Below are 24601 nucleotides of genomic sequence, written 5' to 3'. Positions count from 1 at the left end.
ACATAACTCGTTTGCAGTGTCTGAAAATCTCCGCATCTATGATATTTTTTTAGAGAAGAACAAATTGACGTCTCTCCTTAAAATTTTTGCAGAATTTTCTTTGCACAGTAAAGAAAAATCACGGCAGTTTTAAAGAATTTTCGTTGATTAGTTTTCCGTTTAAAAAATAAAGTATGACAGGAAGTCTGCGACGTCGCAAACCGAGTTATGTGATTGCTGACTTACACCGTCGATATGGAGATGCAGAGATTTAATATGGCATCTCTTTTGGCAGACATTTTTCTAAATGTTAAACATAATCTACTCTAATCTAGGATTTTGATGCATTTCTAGGTACTCTTTAATAAAGTTTCTATTAAAATGGTAAAATTGTGATTATTAAATAGCACAGTGATGTGGCACTTTACATGCTTCCTATGGTGTAGTGGTTGAAGGGCTAGCTACATGACCAAGGGACTCGGATCAATTCCTAGCTCTACAACCCAAGTTTGATGGTCTCAAACAACAGTTATCTGAGGCAGCAGGGCTCTACTTAATTGAAGGTGCTAGTTTACCCTGTACGTGATATTTGAGTTGAAAAACATACAAAAAAAAACTGTTGTAAAATTTTTGGTGCATGTACTTTTAATATTTATCAATTTTTTGTAAAGAAGGAATAAAACTTCATACATGATATCAAAAATAAAAAAATATTTCCAATTCTGGCAGATAGAACTATTGACTGAGGTGTTAGAAGCCACAATTTTTAATAAGATGTTACCACTGAAGTTGGCACACAAATAAAAAAAGTCAAATCTCATTTTCAAACAACAGATGACGTTCAAGAGGACATTATTATCAATTTGTAATTACACATTCAAAAGAATCACATTGAAATTCATTACTTACTCTATTTGCATTGAATTTCTTAAAATAATTTGATCAGCTCATTTCAGACCATTACTTTTACATGATGTTGCATAAATAATTAATAAAGAATTTGAGCTTATAAGTTTAGTACATCAAGCTCATGTTCAGTTATTGGTTGATACGACACTGATACATCCTAAGCAAAGGTGCATTGCACTTTTACAAGGAAGTTTTTGACTTTTAAAAGATGAAGGAAAACAGTGTTATCATTAAGGTGTTTTTTCAAGTGAGGAAAAAGTTCTTTGCTTGACTAATGACTTTTTTACCTTCTGTTTCAAATTCACCATTTTCCAAGAATGCTGGAGTAAATTCACGATATGCAATACAGACACGGCGACTGGTAATGTCTTCCCTAAAAATTAGATGTTCCCATTCATACCTGGCCTCACCATATAGAACTAATAATGAATTTTTTGGCATAGGAATTCTTACAGTTGGATAACTATCCCTAAGAGTCTCAACTTTTGGTTCATGATCCGAATAAAATAGGTTGTATTTGCTATTATCTCCATGATATTTACGAAGCGTAAGAACCGAATCACTCAACAAATTAACAGTTACAATCCTTTCGCCCCAAACCCAACAATCATCAATGTGGGGATCTATTAAAGCTCCTCGAGCCGGGTCATATTCAAGAGAGCATTGTTCAATTGTTTGATAATCTTTCATTATATCAACTTCCTTGAATCGCTTTTGAATGAACTCTGTACCTTTAGGGAACCCATTGAAATTACCTAGTTTCATTTTTCGATGCTTAAAATTACACTTAGGACCAAAATTCTGTTTCCTTCGACCACTCTGGGACAAATCCCAGGGCATAGAATCCAAAAACTGAATCAGGCTTTCTCCTTCTGCTTGAGAGATGAAATTATTCTTCACATAGACACCTTCAATTCGAAAATTCTTTTCACCATGATTTGGATGAGATAGGACACTGTCAGGACTCCACCCTTGCCAACATAGATCACAGTCTGCGCAGTAAACGAATGAATTGTCGACCTCATCAGAGGCGGCCACACAGGTATTTTTCAGTCCATATTCCGCTTCACATTTAAAGCAAGTCCTGACGCCTTTACAGCCACAAAAGTTGGATCGGTCCATGATAGACAGGAAAAGATCGAAAGCATGTAGTAACACTTTAACAGGAATCGTAACGCACCACTGTTTTCACCTCTTCCAATCTGCAAGCACAAGAGGACAGTCCAGAAAAATTCATTGATACCTGCATTTTACTTTCTGAGAGGAAACATTGTGAATTCCTACGAGGAAAATCCACTCACTAGACTTGATTCCGAGTGTAAATGCTGTTTCTATCTTGTCTAAAAACCGACTAAAATTTGCTAAAAACACATGTCAGTATCAACACAACCGTGAGCTAGGTAGGTTATGTTTACATAAACATAACCTAATTGTTTATTGTTGTCACTCTGCTCCTTTCAATCCTTATCAGTATCAGTAGCTGTCAGTAGTGCTTTTAATTCGACTCGCAGGACTTTCGAAAGCTTTGTGCGGGTTCACATGAAGCTTATTCTCTTATCAGATTCACAAACAGTATTTCAGTAACAGGTATTTCAGTTTGCTGTTTGCTCATCTGGTTCAGATCTTCAAATCCTTATCACTACATCATTGAATGATCTCAGCATTCGGCAAGTTTTTCTGCCGTTTACAAGTTTCTTGGCCGTTTATCTTCTGTACCAGTGAATTCAACAATGGCTGAAGTAAGTTTAAGTCAGAACACATTTTACTTCCTTATAATTCCTACCTTCAAGTTTGGTTGTCTGGGGTCTTGGCGTGTTCAAACTAGGTACCTACATAAGTAGCGGATTATGTAGAAAGGCACCGTAACAATGAAATAAAAAATTCTGGCTGATTGTACTTAATTTCTTACCCTCAAAAACAGCAATAGTCTGTGCGCACAACTCCTAAGTATCATTCTCCTACAAAAAACAAAACTGTAAAATTGAGAAGAATGAAAATAGTATTTGGATGTAAGACTAACGTGAGATTTGTTGTCAAAGTAAACTGCTTGGGACCGTTTGGAAACGGATTTGCCCACTTCCATTCGGTCCGCGTTGTTGGATTTTGTCAGAATTACCCGATGACTTGTGTGTTTACATATGAAAGCCTAACGTTTCTACCAAACGCTCAACAATCTTAGAAGGCGTTTGCAAATAGAAGAACCTAACGGAATCGGACAAGTTTACTTTAACAACGTATCTGTGGTGTTTATCATTACGTTTGAGGGCAGTATTAAATGGTAGCTTTCTTTGTAGGCAAATTGTGGTATTTTTCACCAGATTTTACATACGTTTTAGCCAAATCTAATTATTTATTTTTTTCTTCATGCTGTTTACAAAGTCCATACTTACCCATATATCTCCTACTAATGGCTTTTCCAATTTTTCAGGAAGTGAGGAAGTACCTATTTGATCTTCTCTTCAAGTAAGTTTCCCACCTTGCTTTAAGCCACTTACTATGCTTAATCATTTAATTTTAACCCTTTCCGGTCCAATGTCGGATATATTCGCCGTGAAAAATAACAAGTTTAGATCCGATGTCGAATATAGTCGCCCAAAAGTTTGAACTTCTGCGCAGGCCCGATGTCGGGTATATTCGACTGCTCCAGCGAGTGGCGGCCTCTGGAGTAACTGAGAATCGGCCGAAATTCAGGAAAAAGACGCGGATCTGCCACGGCGGCCGTGGAAAACTGCCGCGGACTGGAAAGGGTTAAGTCTCACCTCATGCACCAAAAAAAGAAAAAGAAAAAAGAAAAATATGAATCAAAATCTAGATGGTCATCAATATTGCTATATAATTAGCAGAACTAGTGTTAAGAACCTAGGAGGGACTTACCTACATAGAATTATCCATATTTTTGCTTCCCTGCTGGTCAGAAAACCTTCAGCCGTTATGATTCACATCACTAAACTTGCTGTAGACTTATAATTATTTCCTTATCAACCAGATTCGGAGAGAAAGTTTGACTGATATTCCAAAGCGGTAACTCTCTTTTTAATTATTTTTCAAGTGATTGGCCAACAATTATCGGAATCTCTCCTCATGTAATCCGACAAAGCTTCAGCGAACTGTCTCAAAATATAAAACTGACTTTTTCAAATTACGATAAATATGTAGAACTCAATCAGTTATAGTATCTATTTTTAAATAAAATGACTTATTTTCTTTTCTCCTGTTTTCCAGGGTAGATGGTCTATACTGCATTCTAATTACCGACAGAGATGGAGTAGCCGTGATCAAAGGTTTGCATTCGATCCCCTTCTGGTTTCTTTACTTCTTTTTCACCACAAGGAGTACCTATAACATATACAAATGTCAGTTTAGGGAGAAGAGGCAGGGAAACAATTAATGTGCCACTTCTTGCAATCAGTTAATTTTGATCTTAAAACATCAAGAGCCGAGGCAATTTGTTCTTGACTCCTGTCAAACTCTCCTTTTTCATGAAAAAAGAGTACTTACAAACAACTAATGTAGTTATGCATTTTGTACAAAATCCAAATGTGATTAAGTAAAAGATTGAATTTGATCAACCTGATGTGATTTATACTGAGAGGAACAATATGCAAATTGATTAAATCTAAAGGAGCTACGTAGCAAGCAGACCCTGTGCACATAGTTCCTCTTGAGATACCTCATTCATTTGCATCTAGTTTCATTTAGCATCAATACAAATTCGTCCGATTTTTACTAATAAAACTGTTAAAATTCCGACCATCCTTAAATTTGCTTTCCAAACCTCTTCTTTTCACTATCATTGAAAAAAGAAATTCATGGACCCAAAACTGATAATTTTTAAATGAAGTTAATTAGCTCCTAAAGTGAAGTGTGGTTATAGTTTTTAAGTTGATTAAGGTTGCTAATTTTTGTGCAAGCCCTCTAAGGCATCCAGAATGGTTTGAAACAAACACTGTTCCCCTTCGTTGCTCTTGGGCCCAGGGTTCTGAGCATGACTACTTTCTACCGTCTATTAAGGCTCTCACTCATCTGTGTTCTTCTTTTTGCTTTAGTTGCAACTGAAAAAACACCTGAGATGGCAATGCGGCAACCATTTTTGTCTGCTTTCTCAATGGCAACTGATCAAGGAAGCAAATTTGGCCTGGGCAAGAATAAATCGATTATTTGCATGTATGGAAATTATCAGGTTTGTACCCTTAATTATTTATAGTTCATATGTATAAAAATGTTATGGACTATTAGACTGAGGGAAAAATTCTGGTATGATCTCAATTTTTTTTTTTTTGAAATTTGTTCAGAGACTACCAGGTGCTTTGCTTGGTTGAACTGGCATGCATTATGTAATTTATATTTGCTGAAGCAGAAGAACTCAGCAGATTTTGTTTTTTTAGCCATAAAACGTAGCCCTTACAATGGACCGATTTTCTCTGGTGAATTAATTTATCTTGAACATATGAGCATCCTGTATCAATTAAAAATTGAATGATTTTTATATTTTTCTCCAAAAAAAAGAAAAAAAAATCAAGCCTAAATTATTTCTGAATTTAATAGTTGATATCTATTGGCTAATCTGACCTTGCTTCGGTTTCGTTGCTCATTGCGAGGGAGAAGTTTGAGGCAGGTAGTTCTAATGTAATTTACCAGCAGTTGCAGATTTTGAAAGTGAGAGCCTATGATAGAGTTTCACAAACTTCCAACAAATATTTAATCCATATGAAGTAGAAATTTCCAGTACAGTGATTTTTGTTGAGTTGGATCAAAAAATGGATTTAGAAATTTCGACTCTCCAGCATCCTGAAATCAGAGTATTATGGGTGGGTTTTCGTTTCTGTTTCCATAAGAGGCAATGTTTACATCATAATATATCAATGTCATGCCCTGAACATTACCAAAAGAATTTTAAGCAGCTGTGTTCCAAAACTCTTTTGTTCGATTGTTGCAGAGTCATAGCCTTGGTTCAGTTTGACTTGTTTTGGAATGTATTTTCTTCAAAATGTTTGCATAGAACACTTGGCTTTGCTCCAGTTTCGATAGCTCAATTTTGAATTTTTGTGAATCGAGATCCCTTTTCCCGTAGATGGTTATATTTTAGAATTTCTACTTTCTTTCAGTCAGAGTAGAAAACCTTGCTGTAATTTTTTTTCAAAACTCCTTGGTTGCAGGTCGTGCAAATTAATGACCTTCCTCTTGTAATCACATTCATTGGAAGCCAAGATTGCAATACAGGCCACGTAATGGCCCTAAAAGAACAAATTTCGCCTCTGCTTCAAGAGCTCAAGAAGTCTGTTGTAGAGTCCTGAAAATTACTACCATTTTAAGAGCATCAACTTTTTCTGCTGGCTGGTTATATGATTACATTCAAGCCGATTACCCATCAGAAGCATCATCAAGATCTGAATGTTTACGCAGAATTTTGCATCAGTTTTATGCTCTTTGATCCAATCAACTCAAAATTTTTTATTACTTGAGTTTTAATTTTTATTTTTTTATCACCAAAACCTAATTATCAGTCAAAAAATGCTACAATGAAAGACCATTAATCATGTGGTTTTTGAGAAATAAGGGTGAGAAATCAGGATGATTGAAATAATTAATCCTCTGAATCATGCAGAGTGTTTTAAGCCCTCCTGAATTCCAAGTGTTTTTCTCCAATTTTGTGCTCTCTAATTTTTGCCACTCATGCTCAAACCAGTAAATCTTTTTTGAGTCCAGCACACCATTGACAAGCCTTTCCAATCATGGCCCTCTTGATTAAGTTAGTTTTCCAGCATTATTTCAAATGAAATTGCCATGCTTGGTCTTACCATGTTAGATTGATAATTATCTGCGTAGGTATTGTTGCTAGGTCACTGCAGGCTACTTGAAAGTATTTCGTGAAACTCCCTCATTCAGTGAAGCAGCAATACCCACTAATTAATGCACATTATTATCTATCACACTGTAATTAGATTTCCTATTTATAGGTAGTGATGTTCATATTCACCTATCTATTAATTATTGTACTTTGTAAATAGATTTTTGTTGTTATTGAACTGATAAATTTATCTTTTAATCCATGTATATACATTTTTACTTGGTATTAAATTTCTTGAACACAAATAAAATAATAAATGTGGAAAGAAATAAAATGAAATGGATATTGTCTTCTTTTTTTAACGTAGAAAATGAGGCTAATAGTTTGATCCCTTGATTGCTACGCTCTTTCTCTTGTAACTGTATGAATAATTAATTACTTTTTTGCAAGAGAGCTAAGCAACCAGTACAGAGGGAATAGATCAAAATCCTACATTACACATTTTCTTATAAAATTTCTCGTAAAAAATGATGTATCACGATGCAAAAAGAAATTTGATAATTCATTTTTATGAATGAGATGTAAGTTTTTATATGAGCATTAGTTAGTTGACAACAATCAAAGTGTGATGTGCATTCACCATTTTATGTACCATTTGATGAGTGGTCGGTGCACACATCATACCGACACTAATGTTCTGCTTAAGAGTGGATAAGTCAATTTACTCATACAATTTTGCTGCGCAAATTTTTACCATGCAAAAGTTTGATGTTCACAGTTCAATTGATACCCTAATGCCTAGTATACTCACCTAAATTTTAATTGAAATATTTCCATACTATTAGAATCAAGAAAACCATTTAAAGTACCGACATTCTAATTGAATCTCATAGAGATCTGCCATGTTTTCTATTTCTACCTTCTCCTGTCACCAGAAATGGATAAACCGAATATAAATATCTCTCTTGACCCCAAATTTCCTGTAATATTGTTGTAGTCTGTAATAACAATTTAAAACGAATAATTTTTTTTTTTAAAAAAAAAGAAAACTTTTAGGTAGGGGCCCACTAAAAATATCGAAACAATCAAAGCATTATTCGAAAATTGACAATGCTGCGATAAAAATCAATACATGGGATTTTCGACTTAAACTGCAAATTTTTATGTTAATTTCTTCTCATTAGAAACTTTATGGGATGCTTACTGAAGAAAATCATTTTACGAGAAAATCATCGACATCACTGCTAAAGCCACTGCGTTCTGAATTAACATCTATTTGAGCTTTCACTGTCTCCTCATTTTGTCCGACTCCTCTCATTAACTCGCTTCACTAACAATAAGCGCTGCTAGTGAGTGAGGTAGTCAGTGCCTGAAGTCAAAACGCCTTCACTATCGTGCGTATGCAACACGGACATCCATGGAGCTGGAATTGATGGTGAAAATTGATTTTTCACCGGAAAAGCTCGATTTTTAAGGAAAACCTGATTTTTCCGAGGAAAATCGACCTGACCCAGCATGACGGAGGTCATTTTCGGACTCAGCGCTAAAAACTACCCTTAGTACAATCACATTTGAACCCGTGTTGACCAGTGTTACTTTAGATCTCTGGTCACTACCAAAATAGCGTAGTTTATAATGAGTGTATTTATATTGGATCGGTGAGGGAGGGGGGTTCGGGGGGCTGGGGGGCTTCAGGGGGAGGATGGGGTACATTTTAGGTTATGTACTGCCTATTTATGAATAAATTGACCGATTAGAACTCTCACTAAGGCCTGAGAAAATTTGCCAAAATTGACGAAAAAATGCGAAAATTAGCCAAATTTGGCAACTTTAAAGGCCCGTCGCAACCTCTAAATGTTGACCAAATGCAAAACTGTTCTACAACGTTTGTTTTTACACTATTAGGAACGTTTTGGTGGGGTCCCTTGTCAATTTCAAAATTCAACCTTTTTAATTTCTCGTATAAGCCGCACCCTATGCTGTGCACTGTAATCGGCAAGAATTCCAAAGCGCCTTCATAGTTTTGTGTATGCAACACGGACATCCACGGAGTAGTTTTAGTTGCATCGAGGTATTATTGTTGCCGTCGCCTCTTCTTTGATTTTTAATCTGTAGGGGCAATATACTGTAATCTCTCTCCTTTTTCCGAAGCAATGACCGTACAATAAAATGAGCCTCAAGCCTTTGATTTCTTTTAAGTGAGGAGAAAAGGTCGCTGGTCAAGAAACAAACAGAATGCATGGTACTTCTGCGCGAAAGAAAAACAGGACAAAGGAGACCGGGGCTATGTTGACCAGATTTTTTGAAAACTTGTGTCTGAAGAAACAGAAGAATAGAATGCCATTTCTTTAATGCTCTAATCCTTGAGCATACAGTGTAAAATTAAAATCAACTGAAAACATTGTACAAAATTCTTTAATTTTGTGAGTTTCATGCGTTTTTAAAAGAAAATCCATTTTGGTCAACATAGCCCCTGCTTGGGGCTATATTGGCCACCCCCGGGGCTAAGTGAGCCACCTGTAAGGAAACTGTGTTAACCTTGTTCAGTTGATTGTAATTGCACTTAAAAAGCTTAGTATTATGCCCTTACACTTATCTTTCGTAATGTTAGTAAAACTCACTACCTTTGGAGCTGAAAATTTAAAAAAAAAAAAAAATAAAAAATAAAGAACAGTATTAAATTTAATAAGTGAGTTGGCGTGAAAAGCAACTTAAAAAACAATAAGAAGATCTACTTCTCCACTAAATAGGACCGTTTTAAACTCAAAGAAAATGGATTTGAAACTTTACGCAAAAAAAAATATAAAATGTATGTTTTCTTAGTAGGCCAACATAGCCCCAGAAAAATGGTCCACATAGCCCCGATTGAGATTACCTCAAATCAAAGTCATCCAACTAAGAAACGAGGAGTCAAAAGCCATAAATCCATACACTAAAATCAAAGGAAAGGGGTCTACTTCAAATAGAAACAAAGATTAATAAGATACAAAATAAATACTCGCCACAGCAAACAAAATTCAAAATTGAAAAAATCGCGTTTTCGGGCTATTTTCGAAGGTAAACAAGAATGTTACAGCACACAGCATAACATAGGGGGACACCATCGATGTTGATATTTTAAATTGTTAGTCTACATCTCTGCCAACCTTTTTTCTCATCAAAACATCAAATTTACGTTTTCCTCTACAAAATTCTCACGATGGTTATCATAGCCCCGTGGCCAACATAACCCCGGTCTCCCCTACCTCTAAAATTTTAGAGGGTCTCTAAGACATGATTGTCAGCACTCTGTATAACAAAAAGCTAACAGCAACGACTGTCTGAAAGATTCCTTAACGACGCGCGCATTTTAAAAAGGTAACTCTTATAAATTCCTTTTTGTATTTTTTTCTTCGGTTACATTTACGAGTTGTAAAATTTATGTCAAAATGGTTCAGAGATCTTTGCATAGTTTTTGAAACATTTTTAATACTTAATTTTTTCTTTAAGAAGAAAACAAGAGAAAATAAACTTTAAGGGTATTAAAAAGCTAATAATAGTGCCTACCTGGTATTTATTATTTTAAATACTTTTACCGTAACGTGTACTACAAAAATACTGAAAAGGTTTCCTTTTTCTCAAATGTTGAAAACTTTTTTCAAACACTCAAAAAACAAGTACCTATGGGAAGAGTGACTTACCGGTCGAGTTATGGATCATGGAGCCATAAAATATAGTTCATGGAGCCATGCTTATAGGTTCACGACCAATAAAGTATCGCTCAGAAAGCCATACTGTAGACGGTAAGTCACTTCGGTTAGAAATTACGGATCTCCGAGCCATTTTTTATGGGTCTCAGGGTCATACCTTTTTTGAGTGAAAGAGAGGTTACATTTTTCATCAGAGTCTGACTTTAAGGCTAATTCTGAAACTTTTACATCACATATACTCAGTGGTAAATTTGTAATCATTTGAAACTTAGGGGCGATTCTTGAAAGTGAATATGTTTTAGCACCCAGATATATACACCAGGAAGAGAGTATTCTTAAGTTCCCATTACAACGTCAGCGAGAACAAGAAGAAAGGCGATATTCCAAAATAGGTGTTTATAGTCAACAGCAAAAACAAGCAACACATAAGGCACTTAAATGAGAATAAATAAAATACAACGCTGTGAATTATATGTTTACAAATGTGACGTCACGATTGGGGATTTAAATTACATTTAATTACAAAGGAAATCTTCGGTGGGAGGCAGCATCAGGATTTCGGGAACGACCGTGTTCAAACTAGTTTCGAGTACATATCCTCGATTTGGGGCTTGAAATAAGATCTAAGTTGTGGGCGCTTTAACTTGAACGTTGGTGTTAGGAGTCCGTTCTGCACAGAGAAAGGATCCGGGTGGAGGTAGATATCTTTCACCTGAGACAAAGAAAGATCATGTTAAGAAATTATTAAAGTACTCACTTATACATGGATTACATTTTGCAATAAGGAACCACTATCTCTGGCTCTTTCATAAAATCACGTATCTGCTCAGGGAAACCAATGACGTAAATGTTCTTTCCAAAATGAGGCAGAAATAGTGGTTCCTTATTGCAAAATGCAGTCCACATTTGAACATGGTGCACCCTTCCCACCCACTTCTTTCTAAGATAGAATTAAGGAACGAAAGGATTTGCAACACTGCAAACTTATGGGTACCGTTTTGGAGGAGGCCTATCCAGCTTTTTCAATTACGTTACTGATTATTTGGACGTATTTCTATCAAACGGACCTGCTAAGCGCCATAGGGTGAGAAAGGTAGAGGGGGGCTTGGATTGGCGGCGGAATCGGGCGTCCGGCTGATTCCGTCCTATACTCGCAATGCTTTTCCATGGCGCTTAGGTCCGTTTGACAGAACGCGCTATCCGGGATTCTAAATTCCTCAAAAGGAACTCAAATTGGCGCTTAGTTCCGAATCATAGAAATACGTCCATTTAAATATATCTAGCACAAGAATGGTACACTGATTCAGAGTGTTTTCTCAACAGTTGCCGATCTATGGCAAAAGTCCGAAAATGCGTAACTTCATTGCAACGTTAAAAGATCTCCGATTATGATCTCTTAATCTTTATACAAAGAAAATTATGTAGGTATGTTAAATATTTCTACAAAATTTCATGCGGAACGAGCGGAAATTCGCAACGTCACGATCGGAGGTAGGATTTTCTAAGCTCAGACGACGATAGGCAGGCTCCAGGCAGGAGCTTGAATGGCGACTGTTAGGGTTGCATATTTCTCGGTTTGAAGGCGATTTTTGTGCAGACCTCCAACACGCGTACAGTTAAGTTGCGATTGCAAAGCCGGAGGTTTGAATTATTCGAGTTTCATATTTACAAGAGCGGTGAGTATTCTTCACTCCATTGTAAAATTTTGATAGAAACACGACTTTGTTTTGTTGACGCTTTATTGCTCGTTAAAAGATCTTTGAGTGGAAATCTTGATTTTGGTGTATAGCATGAGAAGAATTCACCTCCCGACTTACATTAGTCAAATTTGATGTACATACAAGTAGAGCTCACACACCGAAGTAGCACAGTGCCAACGAAAATATTGAAATACAATTGCTATTTGATTTCAATACAATCGTAATTTTTTACAATTAAATTGCAATATTTTTACAGTCGATTTATGCCCATTTTAAACAGTGAAAAAATGAGCTCCATGTGTCAGAAAGATAGGCAATATGCAGTGCAATGAAAAATTGGAACTTATTTCAATTTTATCATAATAAGTTTTGATAAACGATGCCCCTTCAAATAGGAGCAAGGCAACATATACATAACACTCGGTGGAATTGCAATATCTTTACAATGTAATTGCTACTTATTGCAATTTTTGCTACTTGGGCAGAGGGGCTACATTTTAAAAGTATAATAAGGCCTCCTAACAATGATTGCCAACACTTGTAATCTGTAAAAATCTGCTTTGAAAAAGGGAATTCCTCATTTCTCATATCACAGAAGAAGGATCTTCAGGAAAGTTTGACGACTAAGTTTTCGGGAAAGAGATCTGTAAGTTTGGTCTCGTTAGAGACAGCTTCGTTTTTTCCGGTCCGTGTGTGTCAAAGACAAATCAGGAACCTGGATAGCACTGCAGGGCCGGATTTACCTGCTTGCCGCCCATGGGCCGCCTGTATTTTGCCGCTCCCTTCTCATTCGATTTGAGACATCAATAAAAACTATCAATTCAACATGCCCAAGAGGAAGGGGTGCATGAGACGCGTTTACTCGTCTTGGACTTATTTTTTTGCGAAAGCCCTGTCAACACTAATAGCAAAAGTTCACGGAACTGTGCGCAAAAATTAAGTTCCGTGAACCTATCTGTGTGTGGACAATTCCTTCCATTTATACGAAATGAACTAAAAAATTTGTGAAAGAACAAACATAAATGCGGAATAATAATTTTAACTTTTTCTGCCGCGCCGCGCTGACTGCACTGTGTTTGATGCAATGCGTGAAGTATTCCCACAGTCTTGTAGGCGCTATGCGTTTCACGCCGACCGCCGCGCGCCGCCGCGCCGAGGCCTCTCCTTTTAATCTCAAGTCCTCGTCATCATTGTCCCTGCGCCGCGCCGCTCCAGGCCAAATTGCGTGTTTGGTTTCTCTTAAAACTCGACTATATAATTAAAGGTGCTATCTCTTTGTATCACCGAAAGACAGCAAAATTAGCAATTACTACACTCTCAGGAAATAAGAGATTTAGTCACCTTTTCTCGTTTATAGTTTTTTTTTTATATATACCTACATTTATAAAAAATTCATAATTTGCCGCCCCTAAATATGCCGCCACGGGCCGCGGCCCACCTGGCCACCCCCTAAATCCGGCCCTGTAGCACTGCATGTGATGCATATATTTATTCCTTTAAATAATGTGAATCATATTCAATAAACTCACCAGTTCAAACGACTTCAAGCCATTCTCTCGGCCCCAAGTTATCATGTCATCCATGATGAGTTTCTTTATTTCAGGATGATTACATAATACTGATAGAGTTCCATCAATTTTGTTCTCCAGAGCCCAGCACTTGACCACGTCAACTTCTGGCACGACAATTGCAATGATGCAAGACTAAGAACAAGAAAAAGAGTGTTAAAAATGTACGAAACTTCCCAAAAAACCGAGTGCGTAAACATTTTCAAGTAACATATTTCTCTCAGAATTCAGTTACTGTCAAGTCGAGATACTAATTGAAAATAAATAGGATTTTAATTCATGTGTTTTACTTGCATCATAGATATTTCATTTGTCTAGACTTAATGCCGATTGTAATACCTCTGGTCAGGTGCTTGTCAAACTGGTGGTTTGAACTAACCAGAGGCACAGGTGTGTATGACTCCTGGTTTTCTTCAGGTCAAGTACCGGTCAGCCTTTGTTCTCTCTCGCAAACCAGTGGTTAGGCTGATTAGCAGATTGACTGCTGGTCAGAGTCTAACCACCGGTTTGGTGACCAGAGGTTGACAAGAGATCTTACAAACGGCCCTTACAAAATTAACTTATCATTGTCTAGTTAGTTTGTTTTGATGTGAACAATCACGCTACTCATTAAAGTTTGGTAGGATACAATCATAGTTCGCGCAGAGAGTATACTTAAACAAAGGTGATGAAGTGATCTCGATTAAAAAAAAAAACAAAAAAAAAACAAAAAAAAAACAAAAAAAAAAAAACAATACATGTTCATACAGAATATTTTTTTTTTTAAATGAGTATAATGTATATAATCAGGATGTGAGGTTTGGTAGCACAGGCAACGTACACAAGATACACTAAGGGCAATGAAGTTGGATCTTTGGAGAAACTAAAACGAAAATTCTACAAAGGATGGGGTCTGCAATAATAGGCGAATGATATCATGTAGATAGGAAATCACATTGTATTCGAGCTCTTTGACCAAACAGCTAGTCTAAGATGGCCACGATAACAGGACTATGGAAGAAAATCTGACAATTGGGTTCTTCCTGGGGGGAGACAAAGGGGATGCTCTTTCGAAAGGGTGGCAACGGGGAATAGAATCAGAAATGACTCATTGTCAGCTCTCGAAAGGGCTTGTGGAGGAAAGGAGAAGGCGGTTCAGCGTTGCACAGCGTCAATGAGAACTGTGGGAGTGTCTGTTGTGAATGTATTTGCCCATTTAGATTTTCTGTAGTGCTAATTTGCTCTCTACTGAAACTACAACAAAAATATTTGCTGCTTTGTTTGTTCATAACTCACCTTGAGAGATTCACCATACACGAAAACCTGATGAACGTATTGGCTGCGTATGTAGACGTTTTCTATTTTATCGGGAACGATATACTCTCCTTGAGCTAATTTGAATATGTGACGTTTCCTGTCGATAATTTTCAAAGTACCGCTCTGCGAGAGGAAAAAAAATTAAATTTAATGAATTTTGGTTTCAAGAAGAAACCGTAAAATACAAACTTTCAAGTACAGAAATTTGAGATGGAACTAAACAACTTGGGTGTATCTGCATGAGAGCTTTCGGAGCAAGATTTTGTACAATTTAGGATTGGTAGCACAAGTGAATCATTACACAACACTGGAAGAGAGTGCTTAAAACGCCACAATAGAGCCGAAAACAGAGAGATTTAGCAGGGGGGAAAAAAGAAGAGAACTTAATGTTTTATTACTGTTCGCAGCCAGTGAGATGTCTGTTTATGCTATAAATACATATATCATACTTAAAAAATGACCAAAAATTATTTCCCTCAAAATAAGTTCCAGACGTTTTTAGGACTTTTTGAAAAGTGAAACAAGTGTTGCACCAAACAGCACTTCTCCTCAAGGGAAGATCGTGCTCAAGTGAGCTTTTACCCCTGTAATGTGATGAGAAAATTTCAGTTTCTTACTGAACTTTATCGCACGCTGGCAAAAATCACCAACTCTTCCGTCTAGAAACGACTCTTGCGTCGATCCGCATTTTTTTTCGTACTTTTTGAATATTACTAAAGGAGAAAAGTCTCTGAAAGTGTAAATTTTTAATGATTTCGTAGTTTTGAATCAACCCTCCTTCAATTTTCATGAAATTTGTTACTTTTCAATACGCTGAAAAAAAGTAACGGGCTGCATACACATAACGTTCCGGGCTCAGAGCCCGAAACTTCCGGGTGCTGGAGCCGTGGCTTCGATTGCTCCGTGTACTACGCCCGGAACTTTCGGCCTCTGGACCCGGATTTTTACTTTACTAAATTTGTTATTTTTCCATACACTGAAAAAGAAGTTACGGGCTGCATACACATACCGTTCCGGGCTCAGAGGCCGAAACTTCCGGGTGCTGGAGCCGTGGCTGCGATTGCTCCGTGTACCACGCCCGGAACTTTCGGCCTCCGGAACCGGATTTTTACTTTCTCGCTCCCCTAGCTTTTCAGTGTACTCACCGGGAGCCACATGCCGATGTCCCCCGTGTGGTGCCATCCATGCTCATCGATGCTGGAGTTGTAGAGGTCGGTCTCCTTGAAGTAGCCGAGGAAGACGTTGGTACCCTTGACGCAAACCTCGCCCTGGTTCATCGACGCGTAGTACTCCATCTCTGGCACATCTGCCAGCTTCACGCAGCAGCACGCCAGGGGCGGCCCCACATGATCCGGCGTCCAGTCACCCTGCACCGTCAATGTGATCGGCGCCACGCACTCTGTCTGCCCGTAACCTTCTACGATCTAAAAACGAAAAAGAAAAATGACCAAATGAGTAAGTGAAGGTGCTCGGAAAGGGGATTAGGACGTTGCATCCACCTGCGATACATCCACCCAGCCGTTAGGTTAGGTTAAGTTAGGTTAGGTTAGGTTAAGTAGGTTAGGTTAGGTTAGGTTAGGTTAAGTAGGTTAGGTTAGGTTAGGTTAGGTCAGGGAAGTTACATAAGGGTGGATGCATCGCAGGTGGATGCAAAGTTATGCACTCCTTGAAATGAAAGTTACGGGCTATATGGACATACCGTTTGCGTTCCGAGCTCAGAAGCCGATAGTTCCGGGTGCTGGAGCCGCAGCTTCGATCGCTCTGGGTGCCACGCCCGGAACTTTCGGCCTCAGAGCCCGGAGCGCGGAAGATATGTCTATATCCCGTAAGTACGGCTTCCAGTGGCAACGGCTTGCAACTTTGCTGCTAATTGTATAAAATACGCAAACCGATGATTTTAGTTTTTGCCAATTCTGTAGGGGAGCGCTTCAATGTCGCTGTGACGTATGGGAAAAAATGCACATCTAACCTTAAAATAACAAAAATGAACAAGTTTTCTCTTCGTTCTGCAAAATTGTCAGTTTGCAGATAGGCGGTATTGTTTTTTAGCCACCGAAATGTGCAAGGTGGTGCGTGACATAAATCGGCAAAGTTTATATAGCTCGTCTAAGTCTTCCGCAAATGTTTTTTTCGAGTAGCTCATTATTTAGTTTTACGATGAATCAATATTTTCCTGATCATACTTTTTTTTTATTATTATTCAACTTCTCAAAAAATTCAATATTTTTCCTTCGAATGACGTAGAACCCCTTACAAAGCGAGAAAAGGGAGTTACTTCCACCACCTGGCGACTGTGCGACACGGCCTATGGGAAAGTTAGAACGGGTTCGAGAACTACGAGATGATTGTTAACTTGGCGACAGACAAGTGGAGCTTCCGGAAGCAAGTTGTGCGCGAGCGCAGCAATACGGTCACGCGTGACTAAGGTTCGTGCCTCTGCGAAGAGGCCCGCAGGAATAACTCGTAAACAGAAGACGAAAGAAAAATTAACGAAAGAGATCTTGAGCCTGAGCAAGTATTTTTAAATGGTAGAATTTTTATTAAAACGCTTCCTCTTCCCAAAGAATTTTGCACATTTAACAATGTAACAGACCCGGGGGAAATTTTCAAGCTCGAAATTTTTCAACCATTCAGGGCCCTTTATTTATATATATGACACCGATTCTTCATCGGGTATTTTCAAGTTAAGAATCAACAAAATTTTGCAAGTGGATTCCAAAAATAGAGAATTTTTTCTTCAAAGTAAAAGGGATAATGTCTAAGACCGTGCCCACGAAAAATGCAAATATATGTCCAAGATATAACCAACCAACGAAATTAGTACAAAACGTGCGCTAAAACATATCTGAATTCAGGCCCTTTAAAAGGAATGTATTTCCTCTGTAACATTTTTCAATGCAGGCACCTTGATCATTCTTGCAAACGTGATACAAAATGTAATATTAATGAACATTTAAAAGACTTAAACGATCGTTTAAGAAAATAGCGAACTAAAATTCTCTTCCAAACCTCCTCTCGGTGCATTTCAATTTTAAACTCTAGTTACCTTAATTACAAATTTTAAACACAGATGTAACTAGAATACTCAGATTATACACAATTTTTACAGATCACATACAGGATCAATGAATACGTACAAAATAAATGCCTGAAGTACCTACAGAAAAACGTTTGAATATGACATTTATTAATAGCAAAATCATTGATTATCTGTTATATTAATTCTTGAGAAAACCTTAAGAGAATCTCATTCTTCGTCTGCTGTAATTTTCATTTTATACACTTTTAATTTTTAAGAATTTTGAGAATAATGATCTTTGCGTAATGTAACAAGCAAACCATATGGAAGAAATATGTATAGTAAAATCCATCATTATTTCAGACTGTGTTTTTGAGTTTTATTCGCACTAAAACTTCCCTGAATAATCATTTTTTCCGAGAAAGTAGGCACTCTTCTAAAAGAGTGGTATAAATAAATTGTTTTAAAATTAGTATAGCACCGGAATAAAGTTGTATTCATTGTTTGAATTATCTTAATCACAGTATATAAAGACGCTCCATTCCTCTGTTGATGGCAACACGGCCTAACAGATTGTAAGACTGCTTCCGCTGGTTCAAGAGCGCAATTAAAAGAATATGCATACGGTTATCTGCTCTGTAACTCACTTTCATCTGAAACTTGCAATTTGTCGGCTTACTTGCCCCGTCGATCAACTGGTAGCGACGCGGCACGTAGCGATCGACACCGGTCAACTAACCGGGAGTGCGATTATTCTGCGTCACTCAACCAATGACGTCACTAATGTCCCATGTCTGGAGACAAGCAGTCTGTGGCTCACAAGTTTCAATGTTGATAACGACACGGAGGAGCCAGGTCCAGGTGTCTCCTATTTAACTGCATAGGACTAATAGCAGACTTGAGATTTCAGTGACACGTAGAGAGAGAAATCCTTCACAATCTGCCCCATAATGTGACATAAAACGTGTAAGCATGTCACATAAAATATGTTAAATTTCCATGTGTGTATGGTGCTTTGGTTTACTTTGGGTAGCCCCTAAGCCACACGAATTTGATTGTAACGTCCAGATTCAACTATTCGTGTCTAATGGTCGACCGTGTTGCATAATCAAATAATTGAAGGCGTTCTAAATTTGCGTGCCCGCACGGTATATAATGTTAGGCTGGCGTTGGAAGTTTTTTGCCAGATGTCGTTGCAATAAGCAAGGGAGTGGACACAAGTCCATCGCAAAACTTTGAGGCGTGCTCTCACGAAGAATTAGTGTTCAGTGTGTCAACTTCTAACCATCGAAATCTCGGCCTTGAGTGACTCCCCCTGCGATACATTTTTTCGGATCAAATTCCTCAAAAAAATGTTTTTGATGTGATATCAGCCAGATATTGGTTTTATCTAAAGTTACCCCCTCAAGGTTATCCCCTTCAAAGTTAATTCTTTACCCCTTCACAATATATCAAAACGAGTCACTCACGCTTATCTTCATCTGTATAGAATCAATACATTTCGATCGCAATAATTAATTAGAGCCAATTTATATTGTTCTAACTGTACAGTTAACACTACAGTTACTTTCGGTTACTGTCAGTTACATTTTTCGGTCAGATCGACCAAGAAAACTCGGTTGATTGACTAAATTTTTGTTTGAGTCGACTGAAATCGTAGATTACCCTACGAAATCTGCTGGGGATGAGGGAAGCCTGCTAAAGTAATATTCTCTTGTTTCTCTTGAGGACACTAACATCGAAGGTTGCGACCAGTGGCGTGGCGTGAATTGCGATATATCGATTGATATGTAATTTAAACCTATGGTAAAGAATCGATTATTAAGGTGTTCGCTGCGAACACCCTGTTGTGGCGTGGCGTGAATTGCGATATATCGATTGATATGTAATTTAAACCTATGGTAAAGAATCGATTATTAAGGTGTTCGCTGCGAACACCCTGTTTATCGATCCTTTTCCATAGGTTTAAATAGCAGATCAATTGATATATCGCAATTCACGCCACGCCACTGGTTGCGACTTGCGAGTGGCTAGCGCATTAAACTATCATCAACGTGATACAGGTTCTACTCTGGCGGCTCGAGCCTTAACTTCAACGAGATTGCTTTTCAAACCAACGATTCCGTCAATGTAACCCAAAGTTTGGTGACTGTGACCCATAGAAAAACTAACCAAAAATATTAACCACAGGTTTGGGTTACTTTGTGTTCTACTTCCCATATTAACAAAAAATTTCTTACTTTTCTTTCTATGTACCTCCTAGGGTAGATGCTCAGGACGGACCGGAGCGAAGAGATGCGGGGAAGCGAGGTCGAGGGGTCACTGAGGGTTTATCGAAAATTTACTTTTTTTCGGTCTTTGGAAAATAAAGTGACATAAAAAAGAACTTACTATACAACCAAGAGCGCATCGGGCAAAGGTGAGAACAGAACCTTTCAGCGGAGCGGACCCGACAAGCATAAGCCTCAGTCTACCGCCCATGTTTTCTTGAACTTTCCTGAAAACCAGTCTGTCCCATATGCTGTTTCTTCGAATTATACCTCTGTTATAGAAAACAAACAAAAAAACACATAAGTACACACTCGCCAAACAAATACATGTGGTATTAAGATGATTTGAATTACAGCTTCAAAGATTTCTCTTCTACATTAGGTTTGTTACACACAAGATACAGTAAGTGCGCATGAATAAACTCAAAAGTTTTTATTAAAAAGTCATATTTTTTTTAAAATTTTGCTTTTATTTTCAAAATCTAACATATGCGTGTTGCGTATTCAAAAATTGAAGGCGCTTCCGCTTTACACAGATAAGACATAGTTGACTTCTTTAAAGAGCCTTGATGCAACTATTCGTGTTCCAAGGATATGCGTGTTGCATGTTCAAAATTGAAGGAACTTTCACTTTTCTCACTTCTTCGGACATGTATGGGACTCGTTGGTTGTAACACTGTAATAACAGAGCACCCATGCATAAGGAGAATGCCATTCGTTAGTGACACGAGGCTATAGTATCCAAGGCCCATAATTGAATCGGTCTTTCCTTAGACTTGAAATAGACTTGATCGCCAGAAATGAAAACACGGGAAAGACATCAGAAACTGTAATATTTGATCTATTTTAAATCGTAGATTAAATCATATTGTCATTAATTAATTCATCGCTTTAATTTTTCCGTACTCTAAAATTTAAAGCGGGTTGATCAAAACTTTTTTACTGTTTTTCTCGTGTTATAATATCTAGTGCTTGAGTATTTTTTAGAATAATCGATTCAGATCGGTTATTATGTATATATTCTAGAACATCTGGAGATTTTACTACTAAGCTGGCTGAAAGATATTGAATTTTGGATAGTTCTACTATAATCCTAACAAAAAAGGATGACTTACTTTTTGAGTTCGTTTTCTTTAGAGCTCATTGCCATATTGAAGAGGAATCTTTTAAAGAAGTAGGGGGTGATTTCAGCCATCTCTTTATCGTAGAGTCTATTCAAAAGTCGCGGTACTGCAGGGATTACCGTGGGCTGGAGGAGTTTCATGTCATCAGTCAAGCTTCGAATGTCACCTGAGTAAAAGCCAACTGCTCCTCCCACCATATACATGGCGTTCTGTGATAGAAAAACATCGTAAAAAATAAGGTCGAGTAAACTTCTTCCATAATACAAACAAATATATTTTAATTTACGTATTGTTTAGACCTAGGAGATTTGTTTTTGACGTCGCAGGTTAATTTTTTTTAGAAAGTTTTAGAACACATACTTCATCACGCTGTTAATACATTTCATCCATAAAAACTCTCCACTTCTACAATCACGAAGAGAACTTGCGCGTAGAAAAACGGGATTTCCCCATAAGAATACATGGCGATTTGAATTCCCGCTACGTGCGACTAGTCCACGGCTATACCCACTTTGCTCCTAGATCCGTATTGGTGATCAATTCGAAACAATGTTGTAAATCAAACTTCCGAGCCGGGAGAAAAGAAGGTAGTGTTATTGAGAAATTAATCATTTGATAAATACCCGGGAAGCGGATCTCACCGTGCGGTCGACACATGTATCGCAGTGGGCAACAGGCGAGCAACAGGACAGTGGCATTGGGATCGCTTGCCAAAACAGTCTCCCCCAAAAATGATACATTTCTTGGGAAAACGAGGGACATAGCCTCTGTCTGAGTGCCAGACAAGGAATTACCTACTGTCTTCCTCATGCTCGAAATGTATCGAATTCGATAGCAAATTCTTTTCTTAAGTTTTCCCTCTGTTTTTTGGCGTTGGGGCGCATCGCGTCACGACATTACAGAGAACAATGTCTCCACCGAGCAGAGTTGTAAAACTTCATACTTCAAGAATAAAAAGAAGGCTCGCACTGAATAAAAAATCTCGGTGTATTTACTAAGAAAAGGGTAAAATTACCAAGAATTCAGGGTTCTATTTGATCCCAGCTTTTTCTTGGTAAAATTACCATTTATGGAATTAGTAATTTTACTGAGAAATCTCGGTAAAATTTTTGAACTTTCTTGGTAATTTTACTGGACCTTGGTAAAACCGCCAATATTTTTTATTGACTGCGGTAGAATTACCGAGATAAAATGGCAAAGTTACCGGGAATTGATTACCAATAAAAAAGGTATTCTTACCTGAAAAAACAGTAAAAATACCGGTTTTTAGGTAAGCTTACCCGTCTGTCTTGGTAAAATTACCAATAATTGGTAAAAAAGTGAGATGGTCAAGGTACCAACGGACCTTGGTAAAAACGCCGAGAATTTTTTTTCAGTGTGTTCAGCACCAAAAAAATCCGATCAAATGTTTCAAAGTTCTAATAGTTAAAAAATGCATGAAGCTTTCAATTGTAGTTCAGTCATAGTTATGTCATTCCAAAATTTGACGCCAGTCATCATGCACTTTACCGAAGTTAAATTCACGATCTTTCGAATCAATAATATTGAAGTATTTACAATAAAGACTAAGTTTTATTTGAATGATCGATCCAGTATCGTATCCTATCCTGAGGTGCACCCATTTTGATAAGCAGAAAGAGCGGTGGCAATTTTGCATGTTGGCAACACTGTTTCTCTTCGATTTAAAGCCATCGAAAATATCGATGTTAGGTAAGGCAAACTGCTTCGCAAAGAATCGATTATTTTACTGAAAGAAAACCAGGGTTGCCATTTTTAAAGAATCGTCACTGAAAGGGAATTTTTTCGGCCCAACAACAACATCATATGATAACATACATTTTGACAGTAAAATATTCATTTGTTTAAAATTGACACCTAAAGTAATTTAAATATCTGTGACCATCCACAAGGCGGAGAGTCATTTTTCCAGTAAACCTTAAAATTAAGGCAGTGGTATAATCAACGAGGATCCAGCGGGCTGATTATAGAAATTGAGAGACAAAGTAATAAACAAAGAAGACATAGGGAGTATGGAGCGATCCTATTGCTTGAAAATGGGTGGTTCATATAGACAAAGGGATAAAATGATGGACTCACTATAGGGTCTCTCGTGGGTCGCCGTTAGTTAGTCTATTAACTACCTTATTGTCATGGGAACGGAGTTCCCCATGATATTAGAATCGTTCCGTTGCTTTCGCTATGGGATTCCCTATACCTCTGCGACCTTGAGCGTTTCGCCCAGTCTCCGATTTTTGGTTGATTTTCCGATGTATCAAAAACCGTTGTATTTTTTAGCCAATCATGTCTCTACGTCAAGTTGTGTTGATTGCTAAAATTCGCTTTCAGCGAGTTTTTTTCCACCTTAAGATGTCGTGTCTGACTGGTAAATCTGCGCAGAACCACGAAGTTCCGTTTTTAGGCAAATTCTTTTTTTTGGGAGGTTCCGATTGGTTACTTTTCGCCATCAGTTTTCTGTTCGTTGGTGCAAAAGATCGCCTACCTCGTTGCTCTTGAGAAGCCGCCATTATCCCACCTCAAATTTTACAAATAGAAATAAAGACATAATAACCATCGTACAAGGTGGAAAATTGTTCTGGAGGACTCGTTACGGATATATGAGCCAAAATCAGAACTCGATTGATTGATTTAATCCATGAATACAGAAATATTGCCTCAGCTTACTGCCGCGATAGTAAATGCATGCTCAGATGAACCTTGAGACACATGATAGCATAGGTAAACAATGTCTCACAGAGAAAGGCGCTTAGCTCGTTTCTCTCATATCGAAGACGCGAATCGCTCAAGGACAACTTTTGTGATAAGTCCCGCCCATCGTCCGAGTCTTTTAAATGCTATTTTTTTCGGTTAGCCGTGGATCTGTGGTAGCCTAGTTGACTGAGGCGCCCCATTTTTTTGTTAAGGTGCGGGCAATAGGTGATCGGAGTTCGATACCCGGCGATGGAAGTTAATTTTTAATGGTTGTATTGAATGTTTTAGACCAATCATCAAAAAATAATTAATACTAGATGATAAATGTACGAACATTTTCTCGTGAGTTAATATGTTAAACAAAAATACTGGAATATACCTCCTTCATATAATCAGCCACATGTTTCCCCAAAATAATGACGTTATTTTCTTTTTTTTCAATAAAGTTTATTTGCATTCAACGTTCGTAAGTTAAGCAAGATGTACCTATTGATACAAATAGAAAGACATGAAAATAGTATGTCTAACATTTCAGTTGTTTTTTTTTTTT

The 24601-nt window shown here is 37.6% G+C and overlaps 3 protein-coding genes across 5 annotated transcripts in view; 1 reads left to right on the top strand and 2 right to left on the bottom strand.

Annotated features, from left to right (window-relative positions):
* Positions 1-606: 606 nt before the first annotated feature.
* Positions 607-2272, bottom strand: LOC109030685 (alpha-ketoglutarate-dependent dioxygenase alkB homolog 4). Its single transcript, XM_019041772.2, has one exon. It carries the CDS (start codon positions 2008-2010, stop codon positions 1132-1134), a length of 879 nt encoding a protein of 292 aa, XP_018897317.2. The 5' UTR covers positions 2011-2272; the 3' UTR covers positions 607-1131.
* A 112-nt stretch (positions 2273-2384) lies between these two features.
* Positions 2385-7019, top strand: Lamtor3 (Late endosomal/lysosomal adaptor, MAPK and MTOR activator 3). Its single transcript, XM_019041773.2, has 5 exons — positions 2385-2627; positions 3317-3351; positions 4111-4169; positions 4935-5068; positions 6045-7019. Exons 1-5 carry the CDS (start codon positions 2619-2621, stop codon positions 6180-6182), a joined length of 375 nt encoding a protein of 124 aa, XP_018897318.1. The 5' UTR covers positions 2385-2618; the 3' UTR covers positions 6183-7019.
* Positions 7020-10746: 3727 nt separating this feature from the next.
* LOC109030681 (long-chain-fatty-acid--CoA ligase 1) overlaps positions 10747-24601 on the bottom strand; it is a 52064-nt gene continuing 38209 nt past the window's right edge. For all 3 annotated transcript variants that reach the window (XM_019041768.2, XM_072298461.1, XM_072298460.1), the window contains 6 exons: positions 21334-21551; positions 20340-20490; positions 16075-16353; positions 14909-15052; positions 13595-13768; positions 10747-11077 (listed from right to left, as the gene is read on the bottom strand). In XM_019041768.2, coding sequence (XP_018897313.2) covers positions 10940-11077; positions 13595-13768; positions 14909-15052; positions 16075-16353; positions 20340-20490; positions 21334-21551 — 1104 coding nt within the window. In that variant the 3' untranslated portion in view covers positions 10747-10939. The remainder of the gene's footprint in view (positions 11078-13594; positions 13769-14908; positions 15053-16074; positions 16354-20339; positions 20491-21333; positions 21552-24601) is intronic.

This window comes from Bemisia tabaci, chromosome 3, assembly GCF_918797505.1.
Source record: "Bemisia tabaci chromosome 3, PGI_BMITA_v3".
In the NCBI taxonomy this organism is placed as follows: Eukaryota; Metazoa; Arthropoda; class Insecta; order Hemiptera; family Aleyrodidae; genus Bemisia; species Bemisia tabaci.
The sequence above is the reverse complement of the archived record's forward strand: the minus strand, read 5'-3'. Positions and strand labels throughout refer to the sequence as shown.